Source organism: Serinus canaria, chromosome Z (assembly GCF_022539315.1).
Source record: "Serinus canaria isolate serCan28SL12 chromosome Z, serCan2020, whole genome shotgun sequence".
Classification (NCBI taxonomy): Eukaryota; Metazoa; Chordata; class Aves; order Passeriformes; family Fringillidae; genus Serinus; species Serinus canaria.
The window spans coordinates 1,310,190-1,332,467 of NC_066343.1; the positions used below are offsets into that span (position 1 = coordinate 1,310,190).

The 22,278-nt window shown below is 37.5% G+C and overlaps 2 protein-coding genes across 2 annotated transcripts in view; one reads left to right on the top strand and one right to left on the bottom strand.

Moving 5' to 3' along the window:
* Positions 1-21: 21 nt before the first annotated feature.
* LYSMD3 (LysM domain containing 3) lies at positions 22-4,311 on the bottom strand. Its single transcript, XM_030236980.2, has 2 exons — positions 3,897-4,311; positions 22-1,923 (listed from the first exon to the last, which is right to left on the bottom strand). Exons 1-2 carry the CDS (start codon positions 4,155-4,157, stop codon positions 1,315-1,317), a joined length of 870 nt encoding a protein of 289 aa, XP_030092840.1. The 5' UTR covers positions 4,158-4,311; the 3' UTR covers positions 22-1,314.
* Positions 4,312-17,256: 12,945 nt separating this feature from the next.
* Positions 17,257-22,278, top strand: part of ADGRV1 (adhesion G protein-coupled receptor V1) — a 273,565-nt gene continuing 268,543 nt past the window's right edge. The window contains exon 1 of the mRNA XM_050986466.1: positions 17,257-17,401. Within this exon, the coding sequence (XP_050842423.1) occupies positions 17,380-17,401 (22 nt within the window). The 5' untranslated portion in view covers positions 17,257-17,379. The remainder of the gene's footprint in view (positions 17,402-22,278) is intronic.

Here is a 22,278-nt window from a genome sequence, read left to right on the forward strand (position 1 = left end):
AAGCAAATATAACCAAAATAATTATAGGCAACATCTCAGTTTTTATTTAAAAGTATTCTGAGTACACAAGTACCTCCTTTCTGTATGAAGAGTCCAGAGGTGTGTGTGTGTGGGGGGGGGGATACTTATGTTTTTTATGGGGTTGTTTGTTTTTTATCTTGAAGCATTTTTAGATCGGGAAGAGGAGAAAACCAAGGTTGATCATGAAACTCCAAAGAAACATTTAAGAGGGGATTGGTTAATAAATACACTAATATGTAAAGTACAAGTCTGTAGATGCAAATTGTCTATTCTGCTCAAATTTGCTAGTAGGCATTAAATATCATTTGAAGTCTTCTCGGACATTTCAGGAAAAAGTTAAGAGCTTGAGGTTCATGAGGACAAGACCAGTATTAGCATGCTCAGTACCCACATAACTACTATCTGAAGAATCAGCTGGACCTGAACTGAGATTAACTGGAAGGGGAAAAAGATAAATCTATTAGCAGAAAATAAGGACTACTGGGCCAGGTACAGCAAGGTGCCACACTTCTGCACTTCCTTCATTCTATACACAGGTGACCAGATGAGAATGCAGTCCAGTCAGTTTTCAGCAGGATACCAAGGAAGAATGTACAGTTTCAAAAGGACTCCTAAGTGGACTGTGTTGAGGCACAGAATCACAGAGAAAACAAATTACCCTAGTGCCTATATTGAAAAGTACTAAAGAATGGGTTGACCATAGGCACAAGATTTCAAGATTCCAGTTTAAGTGTTTGCTACTGCCTCTGTAAAAAAGAACTTCATACTGGCTATTAATTACGGAATGACTGAGTTTTAAAAGAAATCTTATTCTATAAGAAAGATTAAATTATGAGAACACCACTTTAACTTAGAACTGTAAACCTGATATTAAAATGTCAAGTGTACTATGAAGTCTGTAAATCCTTTCAGATATTTAAAAGCTTGCTATCCCCATATGCCCACTTCTGGGCTGTAAAACACACAGACTCCTTGTGTGTTAGTTTGAAATATATTTTTTCACCTCATCATTAACTAAGAAACACGCCTATCAAAATACAAAAATGTGCAAAGCTTCAGAGATGACTTCATCCCTTAATATACACCCCAATTTTGGTAGTTGTCTGTCTCAGGCAGATTCAGAGATTATGTGATCCCCAGAAATATCCTTGTAGTGGAACACTGCCCATAAAGGCAAGTCACACATCAGTACACTTCTCTGCATTCCAAGTGCATTTTGCATTCTGTGGATACCCCTTTATCTAAGGTTATGTTACATATCTACAAATAACAGTTGCCTGGGGTCTTCCACTATTAATGCTGAAGGTCTCCTTGATTATCAACTTTCATAATATTTGTCGGATTTATTCCATTTTCTGTTTCTTTCTGATGTGATACTGCTGTGACAAACAAATGGGAAGATTCCATTGGAAAATGGTGACTGACATCTGCTTTCACTAGAACTTCATAATACAGGAGATAAAAAACTGGAGTTACTATGCCAATAACCAACATAATCACTACTGCTGTCCACCATCCTATACCCCAGTCTGCTCCATAGTAAGGATCCTTGCATTTTTTAGTTTTACCATCAGTTTCAAAACAGATCTGTTGGGCTGCTAAAGCAGAAACAACTTCATTCAGATTCTCTCTCTTTGTATCATTACACTTAACTATTTCCTCTATATCTCGATCGACTTCTTTTAAGAAGTTGCCAGCAGTCTCATTAGCAGAGAATTTATCACAAAGAGATGTTTCCTGTACTTCTGGGGAACACAGAGCAGGCCGAAGAGCTGGTCTTCCTTTTGGAGATATATGGGTTTCAGTCAATACACTGAACTTTTTCACTGGAATTCTGACAGACCTCAGGGCAAAAAAATCTTGATCGTTGATAAGATTGTTAACTCTCTTGATATCTGCAACCTAAAAATGAAAACAACAGCTAAAACATCGTATTCCATTGAACCAAATCTCTATAGTACTACATCTTTAAGAAATACAAGTCTTTTGTAAGGAAACAAAGACAAGGCCTTTGTTTTTGCCCTACCCAAGTCAGCTCTCCTTTTCCATATTCTTGTTCAAAATATCATTTTGCTCAAACTAAGTTCAGATTTTAAGCTGAAGTCTAAGGAAAGGCCTTTGGTTTTTATTACCATTAAATTTGGGGTTCTTTTAAATTGATACCCATTCATACAGTATGAAGTCAGAAGAGGTCAAAGACCAAATCTGAACAACTTTACAGCAAGAAGGAAATTAATTATGATGCAAAAGCCCTCTCACTTCAGATAAGAAGACTGAAAGTCACTTCATATGGATACAGTAACTTATATGTATGTTCAGCTACAAGTTGGCAACTATCTCTGTGAAATTAATGAAAATTCACCTCACTTTAAGTTTTCAAATTATGTAAGTTATTGTTAATTTCTAATTCAGTGAAAAACTTCTGAGTTAGGAGTTATTACAAAGTATGAGTTTGCAATTCATCTAGCCACAGGCATGTTTTTTTGCTGCTTCTGGGGGCTAAGGCAGAAAACAAGTGTAACTTTTAAACTACTGTCATCTACCTTACCCAAGTCAGCTCTCTCCTTTTCCTTTTTTTGTTCAAAATTAATCTCATCTTGCCTGCAGTAAATTCAGATTTTAAGTCTAATGTGGAATATTCTGCAGGGATTTAAGTGCACTGGGATAACCACTGGCTTCACTCTCAGATGGTAACTCCCTTACTGTAGAAGGCACAGTCACAAACTTCACCATAATGAAGTACTTCCAAAGCAGTGCTTTTCTGCAACACCTGCAAAGCACACAGGAATCATGTTCATTTGTATCCAAGTTCACACAAACCTTTTTAATGTGAAGAAGTCCTTCAGATACTATGGCAATGTATTTGTTAAGTGTATGATGCTAAATAAATAGGGTAAGAATAAAAGACAAATGAAGCAATTTATGATTCCACACAATATGACTTATACTTTCTGCCTCAAGTCCTTGGATCACTCTTCCACATTCTCTTGAATTTGCAAGAAAGAGCACAATTTAGTTATCCTTCCTTTCTTAGTGAGGCCTGACCTGATAAAACTGCTCAAAATACCCAATTGCAGTAGGTTCTGAAGCCAAGGTTAATGAAGCTAAGGTCTATCATGAATAGGAAATAGTTATATCAAGACTTTAATACCTCAAGTCACAACAGGAGGCCCACAATTCTGTTTCTGCCTGAAGAATTAGATGACAGCATATTCTGTATATACAGATTTTCAACTTGACCTCATGGCACCAGTGCACTTAGTAGTCAGTCCAATCAACAGACACAGCTGATTTCCTGTTAAAACTGGTAACATCAACCAAGACCAATGTCATTGCCTTAATAGTACTGGCAGCCAAAATTACTGGGTAGGCAGGACATTTACCAGATGAATGTATGAACTGAGCTAGAAGTAGTGAGCACAAAGAAGGGTGCACAGGGGTGGAAAATTCCCAAAAGTACAGCATGCTCATGGCTTAAAATACTAGGGCAATTTGGCAGAATTCAAAAGAAAACTATCGAGGAATTTTTTCTCTACTTTCATGGAATTAGGGCTCCACACAAGCCCTTAAAGATAAAGCCCTTGTCACCCAGCCCAGCAGCGAGGATGGCACTAGATGTGCCGACCTGTGACCGGAGAACAGCTTTGAATGCAACATGTACTCTGAAAGTGCCACAACCAAAACTATGCACTTGTTTCTCACACTTATGTTAGTTTTAAGGGGAAAAGCCCACGGAACCGGAACCCTGCGCTGTAACACGAACACTCTTGACAAAATTTTCCACTTCTGAGACACACGACATTTGCTACGCGCTGCCTCCGCGGGCAGCCGGCCCGGGACCGGCCCCGCGGGGCCCGCGCCGCCCGGGTACTTACGGAGCAGCAGAACTGCAGCGCGATAGCGTTCAGCGTGTCCCCTTCCCGGATGTCCTTCGTCAGCAGGACTATATCATCCAGTCTGTCCCTCGACGCGCTCCGCCGGACCTTCTCCCTGCCCCGCGGCCGCAGTTCCGACAGCTCACCCTCCTCTTCGGTCCCCTCGCTCTCCGCGCTCACGAAGGGGTACAAGTGACCGCCGGCGAGCGGCTGCGCCACGGCGGAGGGCTGTGGGCCGCTGCTAGTGCCTCTGCCGGCCATGCTCCGCGGGTAGCCCTGTGGAACGGACCGCGGGCGTGGCGCCCTCCGCGGGGAGTCCCACGCCGGCCCCTCCTCCTTGTCCCCGCCCAGCTCCCTCCAGGCTCAGCACCGCTGGCCACGCCGCCGTGGGGAGGTGAGAGTCGAGTCGAGTCGAGTCGAGTCGAGTCGAGTCGAGTCGAGTCGTGCCGTGCCGTGCCGTGCCGTGCCGTGCCGTGCCGTGCCGTGCCGTGCCGTGCCGCGCCGCGCCGCGCCCAAGCGGCCTGCTCCGCCCCGAACCGCGGCTTTACTTGCCCCTACTCCACATGGAACACACCGCGATGGCGGCCGCGCTGCCACGTCCGCAGCGCGGCCACGCCCAGGCGCCGGCCGCACGCAGCCCCGGGGCGGGGGTGGCGGTAGGCGGCCCCGGGGCTTGGCCGTGCCGAGGCGGCGGGGCCGGCCAGGCGCGGGGGCGCGTTCTGGCGCCCCCAGGCGCTGGCGCTGTCTCGCCGCGCTCCGCCAGTGTGCTGTAGTGCTCCGCTCCGCTCCTCACCGTCCGCGCCGCTCCGCTCCGGCCCAGAGAGCGCTGTGGCTGAGCCGCTCGGCCTTGGAGGCCGGAGAGCGGGGCCGGCGCTGCCGGGCCAGGAGCGCTTCACCCTTGTCTTCCCCTGGAGCCCCCCGCGTGCTTTTGCTGATCCTCTTTCTGGAGAAACGCAGTCTGCTCAGATGTACGAAGCTGCCATTAAAAGGGTTTTTCTGAGACCGTTTTTCCCTGGCGTTCCTAGTTCCTTTCCGCGTTCTGTATCTCTTAGTCCCGCCCTGCTCTTACAGCCTTGCTGCACCTTCAGAAACTGACAGCCAGTTTCTTCATATCCCTTCACCCCTGTGCTCTCAGCACTAGTACTGCAGAGGTACAGAAATCTAGCCCTAGCTGATAGATCTTTCTCATGAGAGAGGTACCACAAATTAAAACCTGTCGATATTTCAGCTTTTCTTTCCTAGCAGAATAATTTTTGCTCTGAAGGTCTGTTAGTGGCTTTTGGGGGCTTGAGGCAATAGGTGGATGTCCTAGTCTAACTAATAGATTTAACTTGGTGTGTTTTTTTGCTGACACGGCCTTAGCAGCAAGTTTTGGATTACAGCAGGAGTAAGAACAGTATTAAAAACACTGACGGCTCTAAGGCTAAATATGTTGTAAAAAATTGTTGAACATGAATGAGTTTGCAGTTTTGGTTCTTGAAAATAGATTAAATTTGATCTTAAGGTAATTTTAAATTAAGGTGTAGGTTTTTATTTTTCTTTTGTTTTTGAGCCTTGCTAAATAATCAAAGTGGTTAGAAACATGTTTGATATTAAGAAAGACAGGGTTTCTTTTTTATGTCTTTATTTTTGAAAAACAGATGACTTGAGCCTGAAGACATAAAAATAAGGGCTTACATTTGTGTGGCTCTATAAAGTGTCACATTTACACCCACAGAAGCCTAATTGAAGCCATGTTTCCAGATATGCTAAAACAAGCTGTGAAGGTACATTGTGTTTGTGTATATCAGCCCGTTTTTTGTGTGTATATATATATATATATATATATATATATATATATATATATATATATTACACACATACATTTATTTATCTGTATCTACTTTAAAATAGTATTCTGTTGCATATAAGGGATGGATCAGTTAAATTAAAGGTATTGCCAAGACTTTCTAGCTACTCCCTAGCCAGAGAGCATTAACAAGAGCAGTGCATTTCTCTCAAGATCATAGAGGTTTGCCTGAAAGAGTAGGAATATTCTCAGGTACAGAAGTCTGCGCAAAATAACAAGCTGGCCATTTCATGCAGGTCTGATCACTGCTGTTTGTGAAGAAGCATGGAATAGTACTAGCATTTAAATGTGATATTGTTCCTGCATGAAGTTGGGCCTACCTCGTGGCAGCTAATTTTCTGGCTCTCTTGTTCTGCACTTGTGAAAAGAGCCCAGTGGATACCTAGTGTCGTTAGAATTTCCTTATACCAAAGTTTCTTATAAGTCTAGACATTTTCTAAACCATTTAGTAGCCTAGTTAAGGGTATATTTTGATGCTTGGGCCCACATAACATTTTCCTTGCTGAGTATTTCAGATGTAATTAACTGTGAACAGTTTGGTTTCTCCTAGACAGGCTCAATTTCTTCTTTCATAGCATCTTACCAGTCAAAGCCTGCTCAGAAATAAGCTTTCTATTTTTGTAATGGGTCAGAAGCACAGCTTGTGCTGATTAACACAGCTGCACTGAAGGCTTAGATAGAAACCATTATCCAACAAAGCTTGGATTGTCAGATTACATGACAAATGTGTGAACATATTTGTAAGAGAATGATTTTGTCTTTTTGGGGATGCTAAATGCAGGCAGAATGAGCCTTCCACCACTGTATTTCTGGAAAGAGCAATGTTGAAGATGACAAAATTGAATTAATTTCCCATAAACCCAAAATTTTCTTTAGGATCTTGTAGAAAATGAATTTTATCTTAGTGATTTAGGATTTAAGAAGTCTAAGAAGTACCGTAACTGACAAGGAATATTTGCAGCACCAAGCAGTTCTGTTTTGTTTTCTAAAGGAAGCTTTCAGTAATAGAAGTGAAGTAACTGCAGTTATCTGTAGCTGGGAAACTGATTACTCACAGCCTATTCATGCTTTTGAAAGACTGTTTTATGAGACTCATCAGAGATGTGGGTGGATCTGTAGAGGAGTTTGAAGTCAGACTTCGTATACAAGAATGCCTGCAGTGGTGTCTAATGATTGACCCATCACACAGCACTAATGGAATATCCTTTTTGAGGTTTTTTTAAATCTTTGGGTAGTGAGGCTACAGCAAAGATCAGGAACAGGGAATTTCGCAATTTCTTTTATCTACAGAGGTATACCACCAGGTCAAAAAAGAACTGCTGAAGCAGCACTCTGCCTTACAACGGGAAAATAAGTATTGGAGTTTGCTTTGACCCTGCTACCCCTGTGTGTAACCATTTGTAACTGGTGACATTTTCCCATCAATAACAAAAGGGTATATTTCAAACTTGATGAACAAGACTGGAGCTGCATAGCTCCCATGAATGCTAATAAGAATACAGCCTTTCTCTATTCCCATGTAAGTTACTTTGCATATCCTAATAGTGCATTCTCAATGAGCAACAGGGTCAGTGTTAATCACACCATGGCATTCCAACAGCATCTGCATGGATCTGTACCACATTCCTCTTGGTCATGTTATTTCTTGTGTGGCCTGATCAGAGCTAGGCAGTTAAGTATGCACATAGAAATAGTAGGAAGATCTCAAAAAAATTTTAGAAAGAAGTTTTAAGGAAGATGTGGAGGGCCTGATATAACTTGTTAGTCATTTTTTATTAAAATCCAAAATGTATTCTTTCTGTTTGGAAGCTATCGCATATCTTGTGCCACCACTGTTTTTGTAAGTCATTCTATGATTTGGTACCACCAGTCTACATTTACATTTCAATAACTAGTGTCAAAATGTCTAAATGTATGTTTTAATTCCTTGAATGACATGATAAATTTTTACTCATTAAGAGATTCACACAGAAATACATATACAGTCTTTGTCTCTGCTTCCCTGCTAGGTAATCGGGAATGGTAGTACAACTGTAGGAAATAGTACTGTCAAAGTAGCTCTGCAGCTCCAGTAAACACCAAAGGAAGTTTTTAAGACATGACTATAAGATGCAGTAACAGGAATTTCTTAAGATCTTTATAAAAGTATGCAAGAAGCAAAAAATGTTAAATCAGACACTGCATAGTCTGTTCTCCAGCAAAAATAGTTACATTTATACTTTTAGCTATAATCATAGACCCTTCATATCAGGAAGTCCAGCCATTGATCCTCAAAACTACCATAAATCCTTTTTATTTGGCAAGGGTCCAACAACAAAAATGGGTTAAAAATGATCACAGAATTTAATTGTTTAATTTATTATTGTTATGGTTTAAATGACATAAATGAAAAAATATAATTGGATTGAGACTGTATTTTCCCTGTGTAATATTGTACATATTTGCTGTTCCCCTTTGGTTACTTGACAGGAATCAGTAACTTTTTAATTAACTGTATTAATTTAATGTGTATCCATAATAGAAATGTGCTGTGTGCCTTTCACAATGTAGCCAGTAGGGTGCATTGGTTGTTTGATATTTTAGTTTCAAAAACTGTAAATAACTGCATATTTGCTTCTGATTTGCTGCTTAAGTACCCTGTGAATAAGAAAATCTATCAGGGAGCCCATTCAGTTATGGGAAAAAGTATGGAAAAATACAGTATAGTTTCTTGAAAATGTCTTTCGAATTAGTCACAGATGGATTTTGTTATTAGATTTGGAATTCCCTTCTGCTGATGAATAACTACTTTGGTAGTGTAATAGATGAAATTATTTTTGGAGTGTTTTTTTTTTTCTTTGGTTGTTTGGGGTTTTTCTTTAGGGTTTTTGTTGGTTGGCTTTTGGCTTTTGTTTGTTTGCTTTAAAGATTATCACAGATTCTTTCCAGTTATTACTGGATGACTGTAATAAATCCAGTCAACAGCTATTTCTATTTCATATGTTTCTCCTGGGTAAAGTAAGGAAACCTTTCAGTATTTATCTTCTTTTTCTTCTGAGGTAATATTTGTGCTGTCTTCAAGTCTTTATCACACTTGTTTTTAATTAAGTAAGCATTCAAAGTTTGTTGACTTCTGTTTTCTACTTTCTCTAGGTCTTGGTTTTGGGGAATTTGATTTATTTAGATCCTCTGTAGGTTTTAGCATTGTTCTTAAAATGCAGATACCAGGATTTATGCAATTTCAAATACCCACCCCTTTAGTGCCATATGCAAAAGTAATTCCACCACCTCAATTACTTGTGACTAATCTGCTGTTGATGTATCTGAAGATGACACTTGCTTTTTTCTTTCCCAGTCACAAAATCACATTAGACACTTATGATGGCCTGCTTCTCTGCTTGAGTTTCTTCATATTAAAATGATTCAGAAGACCATTATTTTAGCTTTGAAGGTATTCAGCAGTGATACTATGACTTGTTTTAATGAAACCAGCTTATCCAGTGAGCTGTATTACTGTAATACTGTCATTCCCATTCCACTAATATTGATAACACAAACATTCAGTTGTGAGTTTTGTATTTACAGGGAGAGAGTGTGGAGGAGATCTATTTTTACTCCTTGTTGAACTACATAATACAAATATTTTCGTGTTTTCATAATGAAATTGTGCCTGTGATAAAAGATACTTGGGTCTCCACATCTTCCCCTATTGCACTTGTTTTTGACAGTCAGGGTGATTTGTACTAAGAGCCACACCGGGTAGGAATTACAGGAGAAATGGGAGAGCTCTGATGATTGCAATTGACTTTGATACGTGTTGGCATACAAAAGGGTATAAAATGCTACTGGATCCTGGGCCAGTGGGGCAAACCTGAGGCTGCAGGCAGCTTATGTGTAGATCCCCCATTGGCAGGCATGCCTGCAGGGTACATTCAGCCTGAAGGAAGGGAATACTTCTGTGTGGATGAGTAAAAGCAGTAAGATCTGGTCACATATGAAGATAAAATGCTAAAGTAGCTCGATAGGTGCTTTGTTGCTTTGTAACTGTGCATTCTCTAAGGCCAAAATCTAGAAATCTGTATGTTTCTGAGCTTGCTAAAATTATAACCTTTAAACCTACTTATGTTATATACCATATTGACAAAGGTTGTACCTTCGTTGATACAGACTTTCCTCACGAGTTTCTACAGTGGATGTATTCTGTATTGGTACATTGTTACGTTCAGCTACAGCTGAGAAAAGCTTTCTCTGGCAAACTGTCCTTTGATGTCATTCCACTGGGAGGTGGGAAAGTGCCCTCATACTGGCATTCGTACTCCTGCAATCCTGTCAGCTCTGCAGCTGCCTCTTCCATGCCTCTTCTGTTCTTACCGTGTGAGCAGAGGCCTATAAGCATGGCAGAGAATATATCCTAGCATTACTTTCATCCTTTGTTTTAAGCTGCTTCTGGCTGGAAGAATGGTATTTGCTGAGCAGCTTTTAATCAAAGGGAGGGGGAATAGTAGAAGGAAGTGGGAGCAGGACCAGGGATGCTATCTCATGGAAAGGGTCTGATTCAGAGTCATAAAAATCTTCAATATAGAAACAGCTATAACATCCACAGCCTGTTGAACTGGTGAATTAAACAAAATGAGCCTTCCATTTTCACCTATAAGGGCAAATGAGTCTAAGTTAAACTGTTGGATTAATACTCTCTCCTCCTGATATTAGTACTAACTAATAATATTGTGGTTGTAAACATCTTACTATGCTGCCTTTCAAATTTTCCATACAAAATTGATTACAACAAAAAATATATATAGCTATTTGTAATCTCAAATACTTACCAGTATACCGCTTAAGAAATGGTTGTTTTTCATACAAAACATATTTGTTTCAATTTTGTATCTGTTTTTTCTGGATAAATATGGCATATTTAAAAAAATATGAAAATATTTGTAAAATAAATAATCTCATTCAACTTTTTAAAGCACTCAACATATGATTACAAATATTCAGTTTATTACTTAAATATGAGAATTATCTACTAGAAACAGACTCTTTAAAAGGAACACATTCATGAATTTTAAAATAGATTCTTCCCACTCTTATTTTCTTACAACTTTTGTTTTTCAATTTGATTTAGCTTCTATACGGGACAGCAGAAACCTTTAAGTTCTTTTAGAGGGTATCAGGGATGTGAATGCAAATGTGTTACTAGTAATCTTCATCAGGAGAGACAGTAACATACCCCACATGGCATCACTAAAGTGTTTACAAGGTATTAATATGCCTACTGTGACAAGTTATATTTAATGGGAAGCAACAAAGAGTTTGTTTTATTAGTTTTCCTACTCCCTCAAGTAATAAATCTTAAAAGCTTCAATATTGATTCAATGAAATGAATGGTTGAATCATTCAGGAGAGACTCTGGCAAATGGACAAATGCTTCCATGGTTACGTTGAGCTATGCAGTATGATTACTGAGCTTTGCTGGTTTCTTCCCTCTGCCATTGAAGTAGAATAACAAGCCACAGGGAAGCCCCACACATGATGAGCGTAAACTGGAAATAACTTTAATAGATCAAGTTAGCAGATTTTAAACAATATAGGGTTTATTATTTTGTACTCTGTGCCCTAAACATGCATTTCAGTAATTTCTCCTTTGTATATCACTTTCTCATGGAATGTTTTTATTTCTTCTGAAATAAACTGAACAACCTGAACAACCTCTCTTTTGATTTGGAATGCCACAAAGTAAAAGACCACGTGAAGGTGTGTTTCATAGTGCTGTTACATGAGCTCTATTTTTGTAGGAATATTTATGTATTAAATGGTGTGCCTGCATTAATGTGGGCCTCTGCAACACCTAGATAGCAGATAACAGATCATGTGTAGAACTTTTACATACAGTTGCTTTAGGATCCTTTGCAGTATAAACATAATTATGTGGTTTTATTTTCAACCTGCTTGCATTTGAGATACTCAAATTTCAAGTGTCACAGGAAACAAATTATTATAAATACACGACATTTTCGAAAAACAATACAAAACAATGACATATAATTATTTCCTTAGAAATAACATTTTAAAATGTTGCAAATCAAGTATTATATTAATAGAAGGAAATCCTGAATGTCTTCAAAGCACAAATGAAACTGTATGTATGAAAAGCAGATTTATTTACAATAGTTATGTTTTTTCCCCTGGAGACCAACTCCAAAATAAGCGCGTTATCCGCTGTATTAGCACTGTTTTATTGTTTTCTCCTCTGTGTGCTTGACAGTCCTCAGAAGCACCATCTCAGCATTGGTATGCTAAATTGTTTCAGCGCCTTTTTGTAGAGGCAAGGATGAATGCCAGGATTCCACACAGCCAGGAAAATAAATTCATAAACATGGAAAATAATTACTTCTGACACAAACATTCTGGCCCTAAAGCTTTCCATTGAAAGTTTTTATTTGTTGTAGGTACTTAATTTCACAGTTTCTAAAGTAATTTGTCTTCTATCCTGAGGGGGGAAGGTAATCAATTAATGAGAAAACATTTCAATGTTTCTCTTAAAAAGAGAAGAGTCAATTCTTAGGTTGAAAAATTTTGTGTTTCCAAAGAGTTCTTTTCCTCATTTGAAAGGAAGAAAACAAAATGCTTAGTTGTGAGTTGGGAAAGCAACTTAAGTTGTATGCAGCATCTGGAATCCTCTTGCTTTTATTTTTAAACAGTTTTGAGGACTTTGAAATTAAGACTAAATTAGATGCAGGAGCTATGGAGTGGTTTTAATTTTTTTTTATGTCTTACCTTCAGAAGAGTGTGTTTTTGGTACCCATTCTATTTGAATTTACAGTCTGGTGCTTGACATGCTCAGATGTTGTGTGTTTTGATGGATATTTTGTGAGAAAACTACTTATTTGCTGGATAAAATGTTCATTGTCAGTGACATGCTGCAGATGAAGAGGTGAACACACTTGAAGAAGTAAGACTGCGACTTCATTTAACAGCAGTAACTGCCTAAGAGAAGCAGGCAGGTAGGTCTTGACAAGTTCTCATCTTGCTGTTTTTCCTCGTGACACACAAGCCAGTAAGCATGCACTTTTTTTGAAATGAGCTATGTAAGACCAAACCAACCCTTCACAGATGACATTCTTCTTGCATCATTAGAGTGACACAAAATGACCTAAATTGTCTCAAAATGGTATGATAGAACTTGATCACCCAAATCTAAGATTCACTAAGTTGAAACAAGGCAGATATTTTCTCATTAAGTGTTCATTTTTAGAACGGTTCAATATTTAAATTGACATTTTTTTAAAAGCTGTGTCACTTTTTGTGGAAGTCTTGTCAAATGAGAATTCATTAATCAAAAAGTTATGATTATATAAATAGTGTTTCAGTTGTAATGTGAGTTAAAATATAGCAGCCTTTAATGAGCAGATGCTAGGAACAATTTACTTTTTCCTAATACTAGAAATAATTTAAGTTTTTATGTTAAAATCTCTTTTAAAATGTTAACATCAGTATGCTTTATCTGCATACAAGTAGCTGTGTCATAAAAGGTTAACCTTTATGAAATTGATCATAGGAAGCATAAACAAATTAATGTTTGTCAACTGAAAAAGAGCACAATGTGCTTGGAAGTACTCATTTTGCGGTTTCTTAAATCCCGGACATTTCTAAAAAATAGAAGATCAAGATCTGATTTTACCTACATATGTCTGCACATCAACTAGTCTGTCATAAACTGATCAGTCAGAAGTGTAATACTCAAGTTTTGTCATACAGTCTTCTTAGTTTGTTAACATTTTTTGCATTTGTCTATTTTTTTCTATTTCCTGCAAGTGTTTGTTTATTTATCAGAAACCTGTGCAGTAAAATCGAGATTATGACCTTAAAGCACTCCCAGCCCATCAAAAGGATGTGGTAAAGTTCAGGAAAAAGAGCAGTGCAAGTGTCTGGCATCAGGTGTCACTTGGCAGTGGTTGTGCATTTCTCTGGCATTGGGTGGCTGGATAGGGGTCTCCTGAGAGTACAGGTAGAACAACGAAGAAGTTGCCAGAAACCTCATTTCACATTTTGAAGAAGAGACATCCCAACCGTGATCCTAAGCTGCTGTGGGATAGCAGATCAGAAGCCTGCTAGTACAGACTAGTCAGGCTGTGAGATGAGCACACCTCTTTGTTATAAGTCTTGGTTGGTTCTGCCCTCTTTTTAAGCCTGACTTAGCATAGTTCCCAGAAAACTATGCTACTAAAGCCATGTTCTATAGTTCTGGCTGTCGTTTCTTTCAATACTGCCAGTTGGATGTGGTCCCCAGTGTGAATCACACTAAATAATAAAGAAGAAAGGAGAATGCAACCTAGATGTCACCAAAACAAATCAGAATCAAAAATCGAGCTTCAGCTGTACATGCTGCACATACACAGGGAAGGATATTAGTGCTTGTGGCCGTCTCTAGCATGGTTTGCCTTACAAAAACACTCAGCACCATGGACCATTATTCAAAGAAAATCCACTTAAAAAAACCACAAAAAATCAACTAACAGCTGACTACCAAGACCAAGTGAATTTCTTGGAGGAAAATATTCTGTATCTTGTGGTCGCTCTGTGAAGAAGCAAGATCAGCTTCAGTATCTGCCTATTTCTGGTGGATATTATGTATTTTTGAAGTGCATCAAATTGGAGAGCTTGATTTATAAATAAGAGGTAAAAATAACTTGTCTGTTATATCATAATTAAGCAGTGATTCTATGAAAGAGCTATGCATATGCTTCTTTTTCCTCATTCTGAGTAGTTGAACTTGTGCAGGACCCAAATTTCAAAATTTTTTTACTTGCATCCAAATAGGTGCTAAGCCCAGAATTCTGAATCTTGGATTTTGCAGGTGAAAACACTGGTGAATTTTAGTGACATTTATAAATTTAAAAAAATTATTATAGCATTTATTTTTGGTTTCTGATATTTGTAGATTAATATAGTACCTCTTACTAAAACCAAATGGCACTGATATAACACAACTTGATAGAAACAAAAATGTAAAGAGAAAATACACATCCCTGAAGAGCCTTTGTTAGATGTTTTTTTCTTCTTGTTCCTTTAAGTCATGTGTTCTTTCTCAGGGATTTGTTTCTAACTCCCTCATCTGTGGTCTTTTCTTTCAGACTATGCCAATGAAGGGAAAAGGCAAGGTTTCAAAACAAACAAACAAACTGGACTCTATTGTTTCTGGCTCTTTCAGTATTGGTTTACTTGCAGAAGAGCCATTTTTAGCTTACAGACTTTTAATGATTTCAGAACAAAGGGTATCCAAACAAACAAAGAAGTGAGGTGTGTACTTAATACACCTTGTTTATAACTTTTATTGAAAAGAGAAGCTAAGGCTGACCTGTAGTCATAATTCTGTGCAATGGCAGATCTATTGTAGGTCCAATACCAGTCCTGATTGTTTGTCTCTGACATTTGTAAGGGTTGGGAGGGCATTGTGGGCTGCATGCTGAGTTGTTAAAAGTGTGTGTGGAGTGTCTGGTGTCAATCACCATCATCCTTCCAGCTGCTTGAGGTCTGTCACTGACAAAATCCTGTGGTAGCTCTCTCTCATCCTCGTGTGTAACAAAAGGAAGCACAGATCCCTGGAGTGGTATGATGAAAATGAAAAAAAGTAAATTGGAAATCCTTAGGGTTGAGAGAAAACGTGGAGTGTACCACATGTTGAGTCAGAGGGCACAGCAGAAGGTACAGTCATTTTGGGTCTGAATGCAGTTTTGTAGAAAGAGTCCATGAGAATAACCATGTGAATTACTGAGCCCAAGTCTGAGTTCTCATTCATCCTTAGTTTTCTAGCTCAGTAATTAGCAATGTTTAATGTGCTCAGGCCTTCTGTGATTGAGAACTGATGACTGCTAAGGCAGCTCCACTGATAGTTGGTGGGAGGCGAGCTTTGTACACAAACTGGATGAAAAGAGGAAAATAAGGTAAATTATATAAGCTGACACAACATTGTAGAATAAAAGATAAAAATAATCTTATAACTCTAGTAAACTTTTGGCCAGTTGATCCACAGAGGAAAAACAATATAGTATCTAGATTTTAAAGCTGAAATATAATAACAGTATGGTATTGAAAAACATGCTGCTTATCTCTCATGCATTAAGTTCTGCCTGGTGGAAAATTCTGCACTATTAGTATTGACTTTAGAAGGAATGCTTCTTGCTCCTTTTTTCCTTTTTTTTTTCTTTTTTTTTCTTTTTTTTTTTCTTTTTGCAAGATGAATATGCATGATAAAGTACTAATCAAAAAATATGGTCAGATATAAACCAAGGTGGACTAGTGCAAGAAGTGATTAAACATATAAAACAGATTATTAAAGAGAACAACCTGAATTCCTTTTACATGAACAGCATGGTTGTTCAGAAGAAAAAAAATACACTTGAGGTTTTTTTTTTTTTAAAGAGAATTTTTGTACTGTTTGGTGAATCATCTCAATATTTCCTCAGCTCTTAAGAACTGGAGTTTGTTCTGATTATTAATGTTTACTTTTCCATATGCATTGTCCATGCCTTTATCAGTTAAGTGCAAATTTTTATATATCAACATTCATTTTCTCTTTAGCTGTATACATAGTGAATAGAGAGATTCTTCTTACCTAACAAAGCTAGGTAGTAGTCTGAGATAACTATTTGGACTCCCTATTTTGTCAGAGGAGGGAAGTAACCACCTCTTAGAGGCAGTTCATCCTAATCTGCTATGAGTCTACACTAGGCTGGATGGCTTGTTAGGTGGAATGCTTCTACTTTAAAACATAATTTTTTATAAGCAAAATGTTTTTAGTAAAATGCTTTTTACTAAGTAATTTTTCTAACCTTTCATAATTCTGTAGCATCTTCTTTGCCTTTCCATGTTTGTTTACATTATTCCCAAATTATAACTCAGTACAGATTGATGTAGTGAGTGGGCTAATGACATCAGGAGGCATAGAGTATGCTAGATTCTGTCTTGGTTTTGCCTGAATACTTCTGTGCTCTATTTATTCCTTCTCTCCTTTACTGGATAAGAAGAAATTTTGATACTTATATGCTATTAAGTGGGAGAATTTTTGTGTTTGGTGTCCAACACGGACAAGATCTGAGTGTTGCCTTTGTTTCTGTCTTGTGGCTCAGGGTTTTCTTGGGATGGTGGTGACTGTGGAATAAGAATTTGATATTAGCTAGAGCGAGTCTGGAATGCTTCATCTAGAGCTGGAAATTGGTTCTCCAACAGAGAATTGTTTCTCCACCATGAGCACTGAATAGCTGTGAATTAAGATGAGCTACATGTTCAGGTGCCACTGAGAATTTGAATCCAAAATCTGTCATAATCCAATAATAAAAACTGTCAGTTTTGCTGTGCAGAGTAATGCAACCGTGCAGCCTAAGCTGAGTGGAAGACCTGCCAAGGCCCTGGCGGGAGGGGCTGGCTCTATCTCAACTACGGCAGTGCAGCGGCAGTTGCTGGGCTTTGAAAAAATTTTGTCCTCGTCCATCCCACCCCCTTTTATCTCCACAGCAGTGGGAAGGCAGCAGCAGTCAGGAGAGGGAGGAGAGTGCTGGGCGCTGCTCAGAACAGAGGGAGGAGTAGGAGACGAGAATGCATAATGCGTGAGTGACAGGGGGTGTGCAGGCGGCTGGCGGAGTCCAGAAGACGCGGATGTTCCTGTCCCAGGGTCCAGGTACGTTTATTGTCCCTCTCTCTGAGGCAGTAGTTACTTTGGAAGCATCCTGTATCAGCTGCAGAGTTGTTCCCTCTCCAGCCCGATATTCTGCCGGCAGCACCTGTTGCGGTACGAACGGGGTTTAGCAGTTGCAGACACTGAGCCTGCCGCTCATCCATCCATGAGGGGCTGCTGGAGGGTGACAGTCTGCTAAGGTTTCTGTTGTTCCAGCAGCTTCTCTTTCTGCTCTGCAAAGCCGGGCAGGGTGGAGACAATAGCCTTTCCAATGGAAAATTCTGTTCTCAGGGGATGCTATCAGGATGCAGCAAGGTCTGAAGCCAAAAATTTTTGACTCTCAAAAAAGAATAAAACATTGGCAGTTTAAATTAGGTGAAAATAGAAGAGGAGGAGCTGCCTATGCACTGTGTATTTTAAAGGAGAGTGAGTTGAAAGTAAGAATGAATTTTTTCAAATGCTTGTCTAATAAGGTATGAGTTTTAAACATTAATAATTACAATATGACATGTAAGTGATTACAATTAGAAATACTACTTTTGCTTTTTGCTTTTGATGCATTGATTCTATGTAAGACATTGCATAATTCACTCTTGCTAACCCAGATAAAGTTAAGGTCAAATGTATATGGAACTGCTTTCCAAAAATCAGTCATTGTTTTTTAATGAGTCTGTAATTGCTTTATAGTGCAGATAGGAAATAATGTGTGACTTTTAAAATTCTTATTCAGTATATTGAAGCCATTAAGTGTTTTTGTTTTTTTTCTTGATAGTACTTAATGCATGCTTTCTAGAATAGGTCTTTCAGTTAAGTATTAAGTATTTTGGGACACAGCCATGAGGACAGTTTAAGAACTGAAGGTAGAGTGATATATTTAGTTTATCTGTTCCTTAAGCCTAGAACATGCTTCTCCTACTAAGCAGAGTTTAGTGTTGAAAGACTGAAAAGAGCCAGATTCCTCAGGAAATCAAATAATTTGTGGCATAATAGACTTAAAATTGAAACTGGCAAATGTTTGATAATATAACAGATACAACATTTTGGTATACAGCTTCTAATTTGTGGTTGTTAGTGGTATTTATGTTTTTATAGATTTCTAAACTGCTTTAGCAGTTTTCTAATACAATTTTGTGGTTTAATAGCTTTAGATGAAGAAAGCAATGATGTTTACTAAATTCACCTCTGAGAAAATTAATATACACTGATAATGGGAGCACATGCTTATTAGATTGTTAGTGTGGTCTGTGTCCTGGACACATGAAAATCGATGGGAAAATGTTATCTGGTTTTTTGAAGACTACTTCTGGGCAGTTTATTTGTGCTATCAGTATTTTTAAGGTTGAAAATCAGTGCTGGATTAGTTTCAAATTGTTGGTGCTAGTGAATGAGATTGATCGTCATGCATTCAAATCTACTGTGCCATTCTTCCCTGAGAAATTATTGTAAGCTTTATTTGAAAGAAATTTTCAGAATTGGGTATAAATCATAGCCTGTATTAAATTCAGATAATAGATTTTGAAGAATTCTCATGGATTTTTATTTAAGCTTATTCTCTTCACTATGTTTTTATTTGCTTTGGAATTCCATTAAAAAAATAGAGTGCTTAAACCTACAAATGCTTACATGAATATTTTAATTAGAATGTAAATATGATGACTGAAGTTAAAGTATTGGAAAAGCTATGATAGCATATTCCTTTAGTTTTGTAACCCTAAAGAAGAGTACCACTACAGAGGTCTATGAGGATCTCATTCATTGGGCAGCAATGATTTCTAGAAATTTGTGAGAAAAATATTGATGGTCTATAATCACTTTTGACATTGTTACACAGCTACCATCGGTGTTCAGAATTGTGACATAGTAACAATAAGGGGTATTTAATAAGCATGGTTTAAAAATGGTCTATAAGCTTAACAGAATTTTAATTTTAGAATGTTTCATTGAAAAATTGTGAAAATATGTTCTTGCATCATACTTTGAAGAAAGAAAAATTTAAAATTTGTCTCAGCTACATCAGAAGTGTTTTAGTCCCAGGTGTTGTGGAAAGCATTGGAACAGTAAAATTTATGCATGACTCTTGCTATTATTTGAGATAAGGTATCTGATGCAATTTAGCTGAATTTTATTTCTGAATAATACCAACCTCTTCCAGGGTTTTCCTGGTATCAGCTCAATTTCGTTGTTCACTAAAACAAAAACCTAGGTAGACAATAGTAAATAGACAAAAATATATGCTGAAATTATTTGTTCATGGACTATTAGGCCTTTACCTTCTAAAAGTATGATCACATATATCATTATTTTTACAGGTGTAAAAAATATTTTTTTTTTCATGTGTACAGCTCTTGTAGAAATTGTGTTTGCATTACAAGTCTACAAGACTGGTAGAATAGTATTTATAGCCATTATAGTAAAGCCAATATACATATATAACTCTATATAAATATATAAATATATATAAAATATATATATATGTTATATACACATGAGTATAACAGTTCTTTTCCTCTCTAGAAATAAATATATATAGTGTCTAAATGCTTCTTCAATATATATTAAGAGTCAGGTGCTGTATAGTATCTCCATCATAAAACTGAATTTTACAAAGACACTGCCATCGCATTGTCATAGTTCCAAAAATTCAAGAATCACGTCTGTCTAATAGGAACTACATTACTATTTCTTAAGGAAAGAAAAAAAATACTGACAGAGGAAAACAATATTACCTGCCATTTGTCTTTCTCCAGGTTGGTCCACTGTAACATATTTTATTTGGGAAAAAAATACTAAATCACAAATGTTTTTTGCAAATTTCTGCAAACTCTCACTTGCTTAAGTCACTTTCTCAGTGGATAATATCACTGGAAATATTTTGTGTAAATAAACACTTCCAAGATTTCACTTACTCTATGTATGAGAACTTGAGGCAGTTTTCAGATAGAATTTTCAAACTATAAGCTCTGAAATATGAAAAAGTGAAAAATATGAAAAAAATGCCTAATAGATTGGCTTATGAGTATTTCTTATAAAACTAAAGTTCTTGTAGTTACTTGTAATGAAATAATTTGAAAATCCAAACCAAAGTTATAGTTAAGATAAATATGCTGGTACTTACTGAAATAGGCATATTTGACAGACTTAATTTATCTAGTGAAATTAAACAACAGAGAAGATGCTTTGCATGTTTATCATAGCTTTTGTGTTTGTGGATTCTATTAATCAGGACAGAATTTTCTCAAGAATGTAACAGCAATATATATTTGTCCTATACCATGATATTTTTGTTTATCTAATCTTGTATAAACTCATTAATTAGAAAACTGTTATGACTCTCATTTTCTGATGGCAAAAGAAACTTCTCAGTCACTTATCCTGGACTGGTCCAATATGTTACTGCTCTGAATTGTTTCAAGCTTTACTTCATTAGGGATTTAACATGGCCTTAATTCAGCCATCTGTTGCGGGTTTGGCAGGCCAACAGATCTGAAGTATTGGTAAGAGCTTTAGAAGTTTCCCACATTTTTAAAGGTTAGGAAGAGAGCTACCTTTATGAATAGATTTTGAAGAATTCTCAGCAAGGCAATGGTGCAGAAGTGGGGTAAAAAATGCTTGTCATTCTCTGAAGATCAGGGTCCCCTGTCCGCCTTTAGCTTTGCTGAAAGGCAATTAGCATTTCAACCAGCCAATTTGATTACATGCAATGAAGTATGTGGGTTTGTAATTTGCTGCTTTTGGCTTGGTGCTGTTGAGAACTAGCTTTGTGTAATCCTCTCAAAGCACCTTTCTTTCCAGCATAGTTATTGTTGCTGGTCTTAAATAACTAATCAGCAAAGAGGTTTCGTTGTCTTGGACTGCAGGGTGCCTTAGAAGAATGAAAAGAAATACCCAGTTAATAAGGAAATTATTCTAATTATTAAATAGTGATTAATAAATTGTGACATGGATTAAAACATTTAGAAAGCCAGCAAAGCAGAATACATGATGAAAGTAGTGTAAGATCCAAACCAATTTTGCTTAAGGAGTTCTCTTCTCTGAGAAATAAATTCTTTATTATGTGTTTGATCTAAAAACAGATTGCCCAGATTTAAGAGATAACATAGTATAGATTAGAGTGAGGGTCCCACATTAAACATCTTTACAAATTACACTAATGTGTTTTTACTTCTACAGAAAGAAGTCTTTGGAGGACGTTGTAACACACAGATTCTTTAATTAAGTCAACATATTTTAATCTAATTTTTTAAAAAAGTACATTTTACGGTAGAAAATAAGCTTGTTTTATATATGCTTTAAATTCTTGTATCAAATAATATGCTTTTTTGAACTCAAGAAAATCTCGCTGATTCAATTATTGTAATAATTATGGAACACATGTATGTTTGGCTCATATATGTGTATTAAATTGTGAGAACCCATTGTGGGTAGCAACAACTCTTTCAGTGTATCTGAACGTCATCTAATCCTCTCCATGAGGTTTAATTTTGCTATTCTATACCCTAAAGTTTTGGTGTTTTTCTTGCAATAAAATTCTGTATAAAGCACTGTTTCTATTTTTAGTTTTAAGTATGAAAAAAATAACCACTGTACTGCAGAAACCCATGATTTCTTTTTCTGATATATGCTATTCATTCAGGTCATGGAACTTCTTTCACAGCAGATACTAGGTATTTGAAACTGTGATAGTTTTGTCCTCAGCTGCCAACATATGTTCTCAACATTTGTTATGTCAGAGCATGGAGGATATGCAAGAAACCTCCAAAGTTGAGATACAAATGGAAATTATTGTGAAGCTTAAGATCTCTACTGAAGTATAATAAATGGCTGATTGTTGTGAAGCCAGGAGATCTTCATCATCTGGATTTCTGGTTCCATTTGTGTTA

Coding starts and splice junctions, on each gene's coding strand:
- LYSMD3 (XM_030236980.2), bottom strand. CDS start 4,157: ATGGCCGGCAGAGGCACTAGCAGCGGCCCACAGCCCTCCGCCGTGGCG. Junction 1,924..3,896: donor CGCTGCAGTTCTGCTGCTCC/GTAAGTACCCGG, acceptor TTTCATTTTTAG/GTTGCAGATATCAAGAGAGT.